Raw genomic sequence first — 13,606 nt, forward strand, 5'->3', positions numbered from 1 at the left:
TGGAAGATGAACATGGAAGAACAATAAGGACACACCCCCTCACTGTATTATCCATATCTATAAAAGTATTGATCAGATCAAACTAAACATATACAGTGAATATTAAATAATTGAGCAACATCACTGATGTTTAAATAAACCTTTCAGTAAATAACACACAAACCATTGACAGTGACATACTTTTTATTCATAGACACAGAAACAACCAAAAAAAGCCACATATTTAAAATAGAAAACATTTGTAGTGATGACTGGATGTAACACAACGAGTGACTCAGCAGAAACGATGGACTAAGAGACTTTAAGGCAACATTTGCAACGTTTCCAACAGCGTTAAATCAACACTTCATCACACAACACTGTAAAAAAAACAAAAAAATATATACAAATCACCGATTTATGCATAAAAGTTACACACGTGTGTATACAGACCTTTTAAAAAAAAAAAACAAACCTTCACAGGAAGTAGAAAAAAGAAAACAGGAAGTAGAAGTGGCGACGCATTCAGGCACCGTTGGTCCAAGCACGAGCATCATCAGCCTCTGTTCATATTTATATATGATTAAATACATACATTTATTCATCTATGAGGAGGTCATATAATGTCAGCCATTACATTATGACCACAGAATAATTCTTTTTTTAAATTAATTCATTATGGTTTCATTAATTCAGACAATTTTTTTCAGGGAATTTTACTTTACAATCTGCTGATTGCTTTGATGTGTCCAGCAGACACCTCTGAGGAAGACTGACAGTTGACAGTCGAAACATGTCAAGAGATCAAAGTAAATTTCCTGAAAAAGGTTATATCTGAATAAAAGAAACCATAACATATTAATTATGACATGTTTCTCATCGTGTTATTTTAGTGTATTTATCATAATTATGTTTAGTGTATTTATCATAATTATGTTTAGTGTATTTATCAGAATTATGTTTAGTGTATTTATCAGAATTATGTTTTGTGTATTTATCATAATTATGTTTTACTGTATTTATGATTCTGCTCAGAGACAAGAAACGCCTCAATATTCTGATGGTTTTTCTGATGGGATTAATCTGATATTTAAGAATTAAAAACAAAACAAAAATATATTTTAGTGTCATTTTGTTGCACAAGAAACGTCCGTTAGTCAAAGGAACGTAATCTTTGAACTTTTTATAAAACAAGCAGCAAAAGTCAAAAATAAAGGATGAGCACAATTAGTGTAAATAAATAAAACTAATGTCAAACCTTACAATCAGTACGTTTAAATAAAGTCTGGCACTTTTTTTTTAAATCTTTGGAGACGTTTGAATGTTTAAATTCACCTCATTGTCTCCTTGTAATGTCACGTTTGTATATTTCTATCAAACGGCGTCAAGTTTGGAAACATTAGCGCTGGATAATTATTACACAATTATCAGTGTTTCTTTTTTACTGTAGGAATTTTGAGCTTGAGAAATGATGAATGTGGTTAAATTGGAAAAAAAATATCATGAAATCTGGTGAAAAGAGGTTAAAAGTTACAATAATGGGTCAACATATGTGACATTAGGTGGAAAAGTGGTAGAAAGGGTTTATAAGTGATGAACATGTCTGGAAAGTGGAAAAATGTGTAGAAAAGTCATTAAAATGTGATGTAGAAGTGTCAGAAATGAGAGAAATGTAGCAAAAATACATTAAAAGGAGCAAAAATATGGAAAAAAGTGATGAAAATAAGTTAAAATATGGCAGAAAAAGGGTAAAAATAAGTAAAAATGGGCTGAAATTGTTTAGAAAAATATCCTTAATTTCTTGAAGTGACCCCCTCCCAGTGTCTTATGACCCCAAGGTTGAGAACCCTTGCTCTAAATTATTACATAATGTGCGTAACGTGCTCATGATAAACGTTTTTAGTCGGACCGCCCAGCGCTAAGGTTAGCCGCTAAACCCCACAGGAAGTTATGAACCCAAACAGGAAGTGCAAAGGCGTGCAGAAGAAGAAGAGATGTTTGCAAAGTGCGTGAAAGGAGAGAAGTCGTCGTGGAGGAATGTGGAGTCCAGACCATGGCCACGCCCCCATCCCGTGGCTCAGTGGCAGCGTCGTAGCGCCTCCTGCATCTTCTCCTGCACCAGCTCCATCTTCTCGGCCCACTCCTCGCTCAGCCCCTCCTCGTCATCCCCGATGACGGCGGCGTAGCCCATGAGCGCGATGAGGCCGATGCAGAACAGGTAGGTGAGGCGTGTGCACAGGCGCTCCATGGTGCGCCGGTCGCCCTGCGAGTGCTTCAGGTACACCTCCAGGATGGGCCGGCTGAACAGCTTGGGTTTGCCCACCACGCCGTCGTACAGCGTGTGCAGGTTCTGGTCGCCCAGGTCGTTGGCGTACGCCTCCTCGAAGTCGTCCTTCTTCCTGTCGCACAGCTCCGGCCGCGCCTCCACCATCTCCATGAACTTCCTGAACTGGTTCTTCAGGTTCTCCTCCACGCGGCAGTACTGGCCGTCCAGCGTCTCCTTCTTGATCTGCACCAGCGTGCCGCGGTTCTGGTACGACAGCTGGTCCAAGGCGCGATTCACCGAGCCGAACTCGCGCTTGAGCGTGCGGATGTCCTCGTCGTCCACGTGGTGCAGGACCACGCGGATCAGGGAGCCGGCCACGCCGAAGATGGGATTGACCACGGCGGCGGCCGAGGAGATGGTGGCCACGCACTGCAGCACTTTGACCAGGCCCTGCTTCAGTTTGGACCGGTCTTCACTCAGCTCGTCTTCCATCGTCACCGCAGACATTTGGGCTGAAGGACAGGAAACACCAAGTGGTTCAACACGAGCAGTAGTTTCACTAAAACAAAGTAAACTTAGTATTTAACACGTTTATTAGAACACATTAGGTCTTATTATTAAATATTCACACTGTAAATGTTTAGTTTGATCTGATTAATACTTTTATAGATATGAATAATATAGTGAGGGTTCATCTTCCAATATGTCTGTAACTCCATCACATAGAAAGGTAAATATGGTAATAAGCTCCACCTACAGAAATAGATCTGCTATACATCCTATTTATCTGGTGGACATGTCAGCTCCTCTAAATAGTCACTAAGTCAGTGTGTGTTTGGGTCTGGAACATGTTCAGTAAACTACTTAGCATATGTCTCAGCTTCCTGTAATGTGATCAGCTTAGAGCTATGAACATAGACTGTTCACATCACTAATGATTAGTCACAGATATACATTGGTTCTAGACTCACACACTGGAAATATGAACATATACTTTTACTATTTTCATTGGTTCATAACTACATGTGTGAACGTAACAAATAATCTGACATGTTTTAATTTATATTATAAATGTTACTGTTTATTGGGATATAAAACTATTTTTTAATGTGACTTCTTCATTTTTATTTTTAACCCAAACTTTGAGTTATTTCACCACTGGTGAATATTTTTAATCCTTTACATGAGACACAACAAATACACCGTAACGATAAAAAATATATTAAAAAAACATATTGAACACAAAATGACCAAAACTATTTACAAAATGACCCAGAAAAACACACAAAATAACATGTTTCCCCAGTTTTGTGTTTTAAAAATGTTTATAATAATTACAATTCTAAAGTCAATTATCTGAGCTCAATTACAATTGAATTATGATTATGACAGCAACAGATTTTTTAATTACACCATATTATAATTACCCAGTGTTTACTGGTGCACCTCCCACTGTCTGTACTGGTTTGTGACATCAGGTGACAAAGGGTTTTCTGAGACATTTTATTGTGAAAATCCACACACACCCCCCTCATTAAACTGTCCATATCTCAAAAAGTATTCATCAGATCAAACTAAACATTTACAGTGTGAATATTGAATAATCACTGAACAACTAGTAAAAAAAATAATCACATTATTTTAAGACAGAAGTGTGTGAGAAAAAGTAATAAATGGTTAAGTTTTAAAGACTAAAATGTGCTTCAATGACACAAAGGATCACCTTTTAGTTCCAGGTGAAGTTCTGATGGTTTCTAATCCTAATCCCAGTGATGATCCCTGAGGAGGAAAAAACATGGATTAAAAACATCCTCCATCAAACAGGAAGTGAAACTGGTTAAATCCTCTCCACCACCACATGGGGGCACTATTTCCTCCTACAGCTGATTTCAGCACCACTGCTGTGGACCGACTGCTCCTTATTAACCCTTTAGTTTCACTCCATCACTCAGGGACAAAATACATGTTTACTTCCTCTTCAAACATCTGATCTGATCCATAATCAACACAGCGTTTAGAAACGATACCTTTTATGGCAGAAATGAACATCAGGGGCCACAAAAATGTGATTTTTCTGATCCGATCAAGAGCCAAATCATCAACATAAATGTCATTATTTAGAATGACGACCAATCTGAGCATTAATACAGAACAAAACAAAGGGTTTCAGTCTCTTTTTGTGTATTTTAGTCATTTTTGAATGTTTTTTGTCATTTAATGTACAGTTTTGTGTGTTTTTGGAGTCATTTTGCATAGTTTTGTTGTTTGGTGTGTTTCAGAGACATGTTTGAAGTCTTTTTGGATATTTTTTATTAATTCATTTGTCGTCATCTTTGTGTAGTTTTGTTGTTTGGTGTGTTTCAGAGACATGTTTGAAGTCTTTTTGTATATTTTTTATTAATTCATTTGTTGTCATCTTTGTGTAGTTTTTGTTTGTTTATCAGTAACTTTGTTTTTATATTTTTAGAGTCATTTTCTGTGTTTTATTGTATTTGTGTTTTTGAAGTAATCTTGCTCATTAACTTTGGGGGTCGCACAAAATTAGACCGAGAGCCACATGTGGCCCCCGGGCCGGCAGTTGCCTAAATCTGTTTTGCGATATTTTATTTGATCACTTTGTGCAGAAATCCTTTGACAATCTGCAGGAGTTTAAAACAAGCAACAAACTGTTTCTTTTTTCTTGTGTATTTCCCACAGAATCCAGTTTTCTAAAGAGGAAACCAGTTTCTCCTCCAGGTACGCAGACGCACCAGCCGACTAAAGGTGACTTATTTAAATGGATTTTTATGACATTTAAACAAACTAAAAGTAAAGTAAACTAATTATTTTATGGTCTTTTCTATCAGGCCTGATTATAGTGTAAAAATACAGCTTGTGAGTGTTTCACATGAAAACGTGTCTTTGATATTGAAATATAATCCATGTTAACACTTTTTTATTAATGCAACATCAACTTATAGTTTTCATATGGGAGGATATGATAAGATATGATACTGAATTTAAAAACTCTTATTTTGGAGGTCATTCGCTGCTCAGTGTCGGCTGAATTATTAAAGATGAAAGCAAAGCCTCAGCCTGATGTGACTCAGCATTAGCATTAGCATGAGCTGAAAAATCAGTTTCCAAAACACAGAAAATAACCCAATCACACAAACTCTTTGATTTTTACTGTATTGATGCTCAGATTATTCTATATATATATATATATATATATATATATATATATATATATACATATACATATTAAAGCACTCATCCTTTGTTGTTTTCTATCATAAAACAGACAAATGCAGTAAAATAAGTTATTTACACTGATGTGACCGACTGTCTTAAAGGTTGCAGAATTATAGCTTTAATTTAGGATGAGCTGAAAAATCAGTTTCCATGAAATAAAAATAAAAAATAAAAACATTTAAAATTCTATTTTGAATTCCAGACATTTGTTACCAGATGTTTAAATGTAAATATGATTATTAATTGAAAGGAATCATGATTAATTTCCTGTTGTTGTGATGCACAGAGGCATAAACGTGTGTGTGTGTGTGTGTTATGAGGAAGTGTGTGAGGTCCAGGAGCCATCTTGAATGTTTTCTATCATCTCAACAATATTCTAAATATTCTAATAAACTTCATAAAGCTCTAATTTCTCACACGTTAGATTAAATCCTCCCTGAATGAGTTAAACGTTGTGTTTTAATCATTTTAAATCTATTTTTTTGTCTTTTTTCCACAGACGGAGTCTCCACACTGACCTTTATTATCAGAGGAAATGAAGTAAAAAACAAAGAAAGGAATAAAAAGACAACAATGAGGCTTTTCCTGTGCGTGTGAGCGCGTGTTGGAGGCTTTTTAAACAACCTTCTCCCTCAGCTCTGGCTCCCTCTAGCCGTCCATGTTTGGTCCTCATTACGCACCAGCCCTGCGCCTCTGTGCGCTATGACGCACCACAGGCCCCACAAAACACCTGAAAACCTCTTTATTTCCCTCTAAATATCAACTAAAACGTCTATTTTAACTTTTAAAGTGACTTTAAGCAACATTGAGTGGAAACAGGAGCAGGATGTCTTACCTTCACACACTGGGCCCAAACTGTAAGTCCCTCTCCACAGTTCCAACCACGTCAGACACCTTCTTCTTCCCAGCAATCCCTGCAAAAAGGACACTTCCATGTATGCTGAACATGTAGGGGTGATCACAGACAATAAACGCATTTTTATTGATCCTAAAAACACGATTAAAGACAAAAATCCACACACTGGGTTTGTATTATTCATATTTTTTAATATTAGACTCAGAATGGCGCATAAATTGTTTTGAATGGTAGAAATTAATCACTGAATATGTATCTTCTCACCCCTATATTTTGTACACTTGTTCCGGTCCATTCAGCAAGGCATGGGTTTAAAACCACAGAGTTAAACAGGCAGAAGCAGCTGAATTCTCAATGTGTTTACGCAGCTCCAAAATCCTCAGGCATCCGTTTAAATGCCTCAAACAGCCACTGACACGAGGAATTACAACGAAAACACACGTTTTTCTACTAAATCCAACTATTGATTAAAAAAAAAAAAGTTTTCCGGGATAAAATTAAAAAAAAAAAAGTCAATAAAATGTAGGACATCCAAATTATCTCCAAAAAGGTTTCCAAAAGGACACAGAGCTGCTCTTCAATGGCTCCAGACAATTACATTATAATAAAATCAAATACATGTTTTTAAAAACTTAATTCAGTTACTTTTTCACCCAATAAACTAAAAAAAAAAAATTATATAGAAGTGCGAGGGTATAGTTCAATAAAATACCAACAGGGGTTAAAAAAAAGATCAGGAAACTGTTCAAATTACGCACAGTTTACTTTTTATTTATTTAGTCAAATTATCTGTTAAATATACATTTAAATGCTACAAACATCCATTGACACGAGAAATAAGAACTAAAACACATGTTTTTCTCCTAAATCTCTGATAAATAATACTTTTTCCAGGTTAAAACCAAACAAAGTCAATACATTTCAGGACATCCAAATTCACTCTCCAAAAGGAAAAAGAAGTTTACTCCCATTCAGTGTTTACAAAAAACCCCCAAAAAACTCCATTCAGTTACTTTTTAACCAATAAACGTAATTAAATTAAGAATAGTCCAATAAAATACCAACAGAAGTGAAAAAAAAATTGTTCAGAAAACTCTGTCCAAATTATGCACAGGAAGCATGTAGTTAGTTGGATGTTTATTTTTTTTTATTTATTTAGGCAAATTATCTGTTAAATATACATTTAAATGCCACAAACAAACGTTGATACGAGGAATTACAACTAAAACACACATTTTTCTACTAAATTCAACTATTAAATTTATAAAAATAACAGTTTTTTGAGGATAAAATAAAAAGTCAATAAAGTGCAGCACATCCATATTATCTCCAAAAGTGTTTTCAAAAGAACAGAGAGCTGCTCTTCAATGGCTCCAGACAAAAAGTTTTACCCATACTATCATAACAACAAGTTACTTTTGAATCAATAAACTAAAAAATAAAAATAAAAAAGTTCAATAGTTTAGTCCAAATAAAACAGTTCAGGAAACTCTGTTCAAATTACGCACAGGAAGTAGAGACAAAGTTCGTTTGTTTTTAATTTATTTAGTCAAATTATCTGTTAAATATACATTTACACTCCACAAACAGCCTCTGAGAAGATGAATTACAACTAAAACACACGCTTTTCTACTAAATCCAACTATTAAAACTTTGATAAATAATAGTTTTTCCAGGTTTAAACCAAACAAAGTCACTAAAAAGCAGCACATCCAATTTCACTCTAAGTGTTTCCAAAAGGCAGAGCAGTTCTCAGTGGCTCCAGGCAAATAAAAAGAAACGTTTACACACATTACATTTTTAAAAAGTTACTTTTTAAGCAATAAACTAAAAAAATATAGTCCAATAAAACACCAACAGAGGTTTAAAAAAATACTTCAGAAAAGTGTCCAAATTACGCACAGGAAGAATAGACACTGTTTGTTTATCTGTTAAATATATATTTGTTGACACAAACAACACTGTATCAAACATTTATAATGTTAATAATAAAAACGCACCGTGCACAGAGTCCTTAAACGTCCCATTCACAGCCTGTTGTTCACGGTAAAAAACGTCCTTGAACGCATCCTGGGGTCGTGCACAGCCGGAAGTGACAGTTGAACGTGTTTCTATATAAATAAACGCGATGCAAATCACGCTCACGCACACGCGCAGAGAAGAAGAGACGCCATTGATCACTGGAGTCTGATGGAGATCAGAGCGCGTGCACAGAGTGCGTCACTGGCACAAAGACGCCGTTATCTGCAGCACGCACGTGCACGCGCCTCTTTGTGCATGTGTTACAGCAGCTGCCGCACAGCTCGGGTTACACGCGCGCGCACACAGCGCGTGTTTGTTTGTGCGGGTTTTCCACTTGTGTAACATCAGCTGTTCTGTGGTCACAGTGTGTAATAAATAATACACACACACAACAGGGAGGCACCAACCAATCAGGAGGATATCCCTCAATGACGTCACTCTATGCACCTTCACTGTGGAATGTGAGTTTGAACATAACAGGATTAAAGAAAATCATAATAAAATCTTACACATTATTCATCATCTAACTTATATTTCTCTACATTTTTACACAAAAACAACCCAGAATCCTTCACACATTTATTTTATTATTGTATTCAAATGCAGGATTAACAATATTTAATTTAATTGTAAACGTGTCATTATGTCTTTTGACGATAAGAATAACAAAGTTCATTTCATTGTAAACCTGTTTATTTTATTTATGGTAAATTCTATATATTCACAAATGTACGTTCAACAAATCTACTCCCATCTTTCTAATCTTTCTGTGTGAATTTAAAGAATATATCAAAACTATTTTCCTTATTATTCATAGAAAAAAAACATTCAAACTGTAAATATATATTTTGAAATAATGACTGATTTACCCTTATTTATTTATTTATTTTCTTTCAGTTTTGTGTGTGTGATTCTTGCTTGACCCCTTTATGTATATTTGTATAATGTACACTTCTGACTTGTTGTAAATTTGTATTTTTCAATAAAAGTGACAGAAATAACACCAAAAATAAATCAATATATTTCATCATTAGTGACCATTAATATCCATAAATCAATTTTTTTTTCAAATCCCTTCCAAATTTTCAAAACAAAAAAGGTGAAAAAACTTTGCTTTCATATGAACAATTGTTTCCTGTTTGTTTTATTCTTTACTAGTGATGTTTTCTATGACTTTGTTCTCTTTATGTTAATTGTTTTACTGATTTGGAAACTTGCAATTTGTCAATTTAAAAAAAATAAAATACATTTGATCATAATCAATGTCTAAAGAAATTAACAAATTACTAACTTTACATGGATGAATAAAAAGCATTATTTAAAAACAAGATAAACTTTCAGGATGTAGGAAAGAAGGATGTTATGAACTGTTCAATTTGATTGATTTATTAAGATTAAATGGATTCTGAGATTCTGCTCCTCCATTTTTCTCTGCTCCCTCTTTCCCACCCGTATCGTCCTTGCTGCTGCTGCTTGTTTTGTAAATCTAATCGGAGCCTCTCTCTACATCTCTATCCAAATACTAAAATTATGGAGTTGATCAGCCGGTCTCAATAAAATCGACCGAATTTTTTCGATAAAAAGAACGGGCAGAGGTGAGCCCGCCTGTCTGGATGGAACATTTGTGGCTGGATACGCACTTGACTCCTGGGATAAGTGGAGGGTTGTGTGTCTGTCCTTTCTTTCCGTGGAAGACATCTACATGACTGGAATTATGGTAGCAGGTATGTTGCTGATTGGAGCTGGCAGCTTTCTGACCAATCGCAGAGTCCGTATTATGTTGGCAGCTGTTTGGGAACAACTGCCAGTCATTTTTGATGGATGGAGCAGGGCTCTCAACATTCAGACTCATGTGATGAATGATCTCAAAAGTAAACAGGAGGCTATTTTAGAATGTTTACGTGGAATTGAATCCAACGTGGAGAAGGTAAATGCCCGGCTTGCAGTTTAAGGCAACGTTAATGAATGACTGCTGGAGACCAGGACTCAATGCTAACAAAATTGTGCTAGCTTGAATCGAAAACAAATCGCTTATCATCATTATTATTGTTATTATTACTATTATTATTATCCATCCATTTTCATACCCGCTTATTCCCGTTTAACAGGGTCGCGGGGGTCTGCCGGTGCCAATCTCCGGCTCTCATAGGGCGCTGGGCGGGGTACACCCTGGACAGGGCGCCAGTCCATCACAGGGCAACACAGACACAGACAACCATTCACTCTCTCATTCACTCCTATGGGTAATTTAGAGACTCCAATCAACCTTACAGTCATGTTTTTGGATTGTGGGAGGAAGCTGGAGTACCCGGAGGAAACCCACGCAGCACGGGGAGAACATGCAAACTCCACACAGAAAGGACCCAAGTCCACCCCAGGGCTTGAACCCAGGACCTTCTTGCTGGGAGGCGGACGTGCTAACCACTAAGCCACCATGCGCCGTTACTACTACTACTATTATTATTATTATTATTATTATTATTATTATTATTATTATTATTATTATTATTATTATTATTATTATTATTATTATTATTATTATTATTATTATCTTATTTTATTTAGTTTGCACATATTAGTCTAACTAAAGTTCTGCTGCTGGTTATAAATGTGTGAATGGGTTTGGTCCAGAATACATCAGTGACATGTTAGTCAGGTATGAACCCAGCAGGTCTCTCAGATCTATGGACACAGGTCAGATAGTGGAGCCCAGAGCCCACAGTAAACATGGTGATGCTGCTTTTAGTTGTTATGCTGCAAAGAAGTGGAACAAACTGCAGCAGAGCTGAAGTCAGCATCACATGTGAACATTTTTAAATCAAAGTTAAAGGAACTATTTTTCTCTACTGCATATGATTGAGAGAGAGATTTTTTGTCATGTTGTTGATGTAATGATGATTTTACTGATGATTTTAATTGATTTTACTGATGATTTTAAATGTTCTTATTGATTTAAATGTTCTTATTGATTTTAAACAATTGAATGTTTTATCATGTAAAGCACATTGAGTTGCCTTGAGTATGAAATGCGCTATATAAATAAATTTGCCTTGCCTTGCCTAACTACTCTTTATATTTATGTTATACTTCTTTTTTATTTATTTTTCTTTATTCTAGTTGATTGTTATTATTTAATGTTTACACTATGAGCACAGTTCACCAAGACAAATTCCTCGTGTGTATTCAATACATTACCTGGTCAATAAAGTTGATTCTGATTCTGATTCATTGGCTCCTACAGACAACCGTTTGAGGCTGTCTCATCTACTCACCAAGATACTGGTGTAGAAATGACGCTCCGCATGTACACTGAGGAGGTTTTTTCCTAGTTTTATACTGTCCTCCCCAATAGGGAACTCAGTTTATGACCTGCCTTTTTCCCTTTCCTCCTGTTTCCTGCTTTTCATCTAAATACGGGGCGCCGCCGTTGTGGTGACCCACAGTTCTCCCGCCCCTGTCCTCCCATGCTATGTGTGATCGTCTCTTCATGTTTCTCGGATGGAATGAAACTGAAATGAAATTTTGTTTCTCTGTAACATGTGCAATGACAAATAAAGATTGAGTGATTGATCGAAAAAATGTCTCAAAGCTCCTTTGTTTTCTACTCACCTGTAATTCCAGTTTTACCAAATTACCATTGAAGCTCTTTTAGTTTGAAAAATGTTTCACTCTCAATTTTTCCCCACACAAATCTATAATTTGGAATAATGAAAACATTACAATCAGAAGGAAATCTATATTATAACTGATCATCATTAAATGATCACAAATCTTTTCCTATTAATAGAATTTAATAGCAAAGCTATTCCTGATGGTTTATCTCTTTTAATGAAAAGTCATCTTCAGTTTCTTGAAACTGTAAATGTATATTATGTACTTTGATCATAAAAGAAAGGAAGTTGATTTAAATGTAAACCTGTTCATTTTATATGATAAATTCTACATACACAAGCGTAAATCCAACAAATCTCCTCTTTCCGTGTGAATTAAAATAATATATCAAAACTTTGTCCCTTATTCATATATAAAAAAGCATCCAAACTGTGACAATATATATAACAATGTTTGACAGAGGTGAAGACAGTAGGAGTCTAGAGTTTAAATAAATAAATATATAAATACATGAGAAAATGTCCAATTACTACATGTGTCTTTATTTGATCTAATTGTGGTAAATGACATTTGATGTGTATTGTTGAGTAAAATATAGATAAATATTAATCATGAGTTGAATTCCCCATATATATATATATATATTATATAGTTCAAACATTTGCTAAGCATTGAAACATCAGTGATTTATTTAACGTCCTTTCTTTCAAAAACTGTTAAAATCACGGCACAGAAATTGCACTTTTTTGTATTAAAAAATAAAATATCTATCAGAAATCCAAACTACTGTATTTAAATATGTTTTTATTTCAAAAGAAGAGCAAATCACATTTTGAAAAACAGGCATTTTGTTCTTTTGTAGAGCTGCTGTAGTTACAGAAAACAGCCTGTGGGGGCGCTGTAGCGCAGTGATTTAAAAATCTGCCTGTATTTCTAACAATGATTTGGTAATAATTATTTTAAAGGCAACATTTTGCAGCATTTACTGATGATTTAATCAAAAAAAATCTAAAGGCAAAATTTTTTTTAAATAATTTATTTCTGATCACAAGGTTCTTTTTTGCACTTTTTGATCTTTTATTAAAGTGTAAAAGTTCATTGAATATTGATCAGGATCATAAAATATTTTGAACCTAAAACCTTTCCATCAGCTGCACAGGATTCCTTCACTGTGACTAGAGTCCATGTTGGCTCCCTGAGGGTCTCCAGGCTGGTTCAGGGCCCTCTTTCGGCCATAGTAGCCCCTGGCTGTGGCCCTCTGAGAGTCCTGGAGCATCGGAGTGGAGAATCCCATCTGGAGGAAGGAGGTGGGCTGCGAGGGTCTGAGCTGCTGACGGGCCACTTTCCGAGCGTAGTAGCGCCTGGACGCCGCCCTCCAGGCCGCCCGCTTCAGGCTCAGCGCGTCATTGGTCGGCTCCGATGTCCTCGTGCTCCTCTTTCTTTTTCTGAGAAGTGATAAGAAAAACAAACCAAATTACAGAAACTACAGCAAAGAAACACAAAATGAGAACATTTTAAAAAAGGACAACAAAAATACACAAAAAATTACTTCAAAACAACCAAATGACAGCAAAATAACTCATAACACAAAAAAAACTAAACAAAAACCCCAGATCGACAGGTAAAGTACACAAAAT

The 13,606-nt window shown here is 35.6% G+C and overlaps 1 protein-coding gene and 1 long non-coding RNA gene across 3 annotated transcripts in view; one reads left to right on the forward strand and one right to left on the reverse strand.

Moving 5' to 3' along the window:
- LOC114477986 (uncharacterized) overlaps positions 1 to 8,171 on the forward strand; it is an 11,312-nt gene extending 3,141 nt beyond the window's left edge. The window contains exons 2-3 of the long non-coding RNA XR_003675803.1: positions 4,943 to 5,008; positions 5,979 to 8,171. This is a non-coding gene — a long non-coding RNA (uncharacterized LOC114477986). The remainder of the gene's footprint in view (positions 1 to 4,942; positions 5,009 to 5,978) is intronic.
- On the reverse strand, positions 1,651 to 8,489 carry rpz (rapunzel). Of its 2 annotated transcripts, none has more exons than XM_028470728.1 (4): positions 8,336 to 8,489; positions 6,315 to 6,393; positions 3,969 to 4,024; positions 1,651 to 2,804 (listed from the first exon to the last, which is right to left on the reverse strand). In XM_028470728.1, the coding sequence occupies exon 4, from the start codon at positions 2,750 to 2,752 to the stop codon at positions 2,057 to 2,059; it is 696 nt and encodes a 231-aa protein (XP_028326529.1). In that variant the 5' UTR covers positions 2,753 to 2,804; positions 3,969 to 4,024; positions 6,315 to 6,393; positions 8,336 to 8,489; the 3' UTR covers positions 1,651 to 2,056. The 2 variants fall into 2 exon arrangements, with proteins under 2 accessions (XP_028326529.1, XP_028326528.1); XM_028470727.1 differs by having other exon boundaries at positions 1,654 to 2,757; positions 8,336 to 8,488.
- Between the last annotated feature and the right edge of the window lie 5,117 nt (positions 8,490 to 13,606).

The sequence above is a fragment of the Gouania willdenowi genome, chromosome 16, assembly GCF_900634775.1.
Source record: "Gouania willdenowi chromosome 16, fGouWil2.1, whole genome shotgun sequence".
In the NCBI taxonomy this organism is placed as follows: Eukaryota; Metazoa; Chordata; class Actinopteri; order Blenniiformes; family Gobiesocidae; genus Gouania; species Gouania willdenowi.

Coding starts and splice junctions, on each gene's coding strand:
- rpz (XM_028470728.1), bottom strand. CDS start 2,752: ATGTCTGCGGTGACGATGGAAGACGAGCTGAGTGAAGACCGGTCCAAA.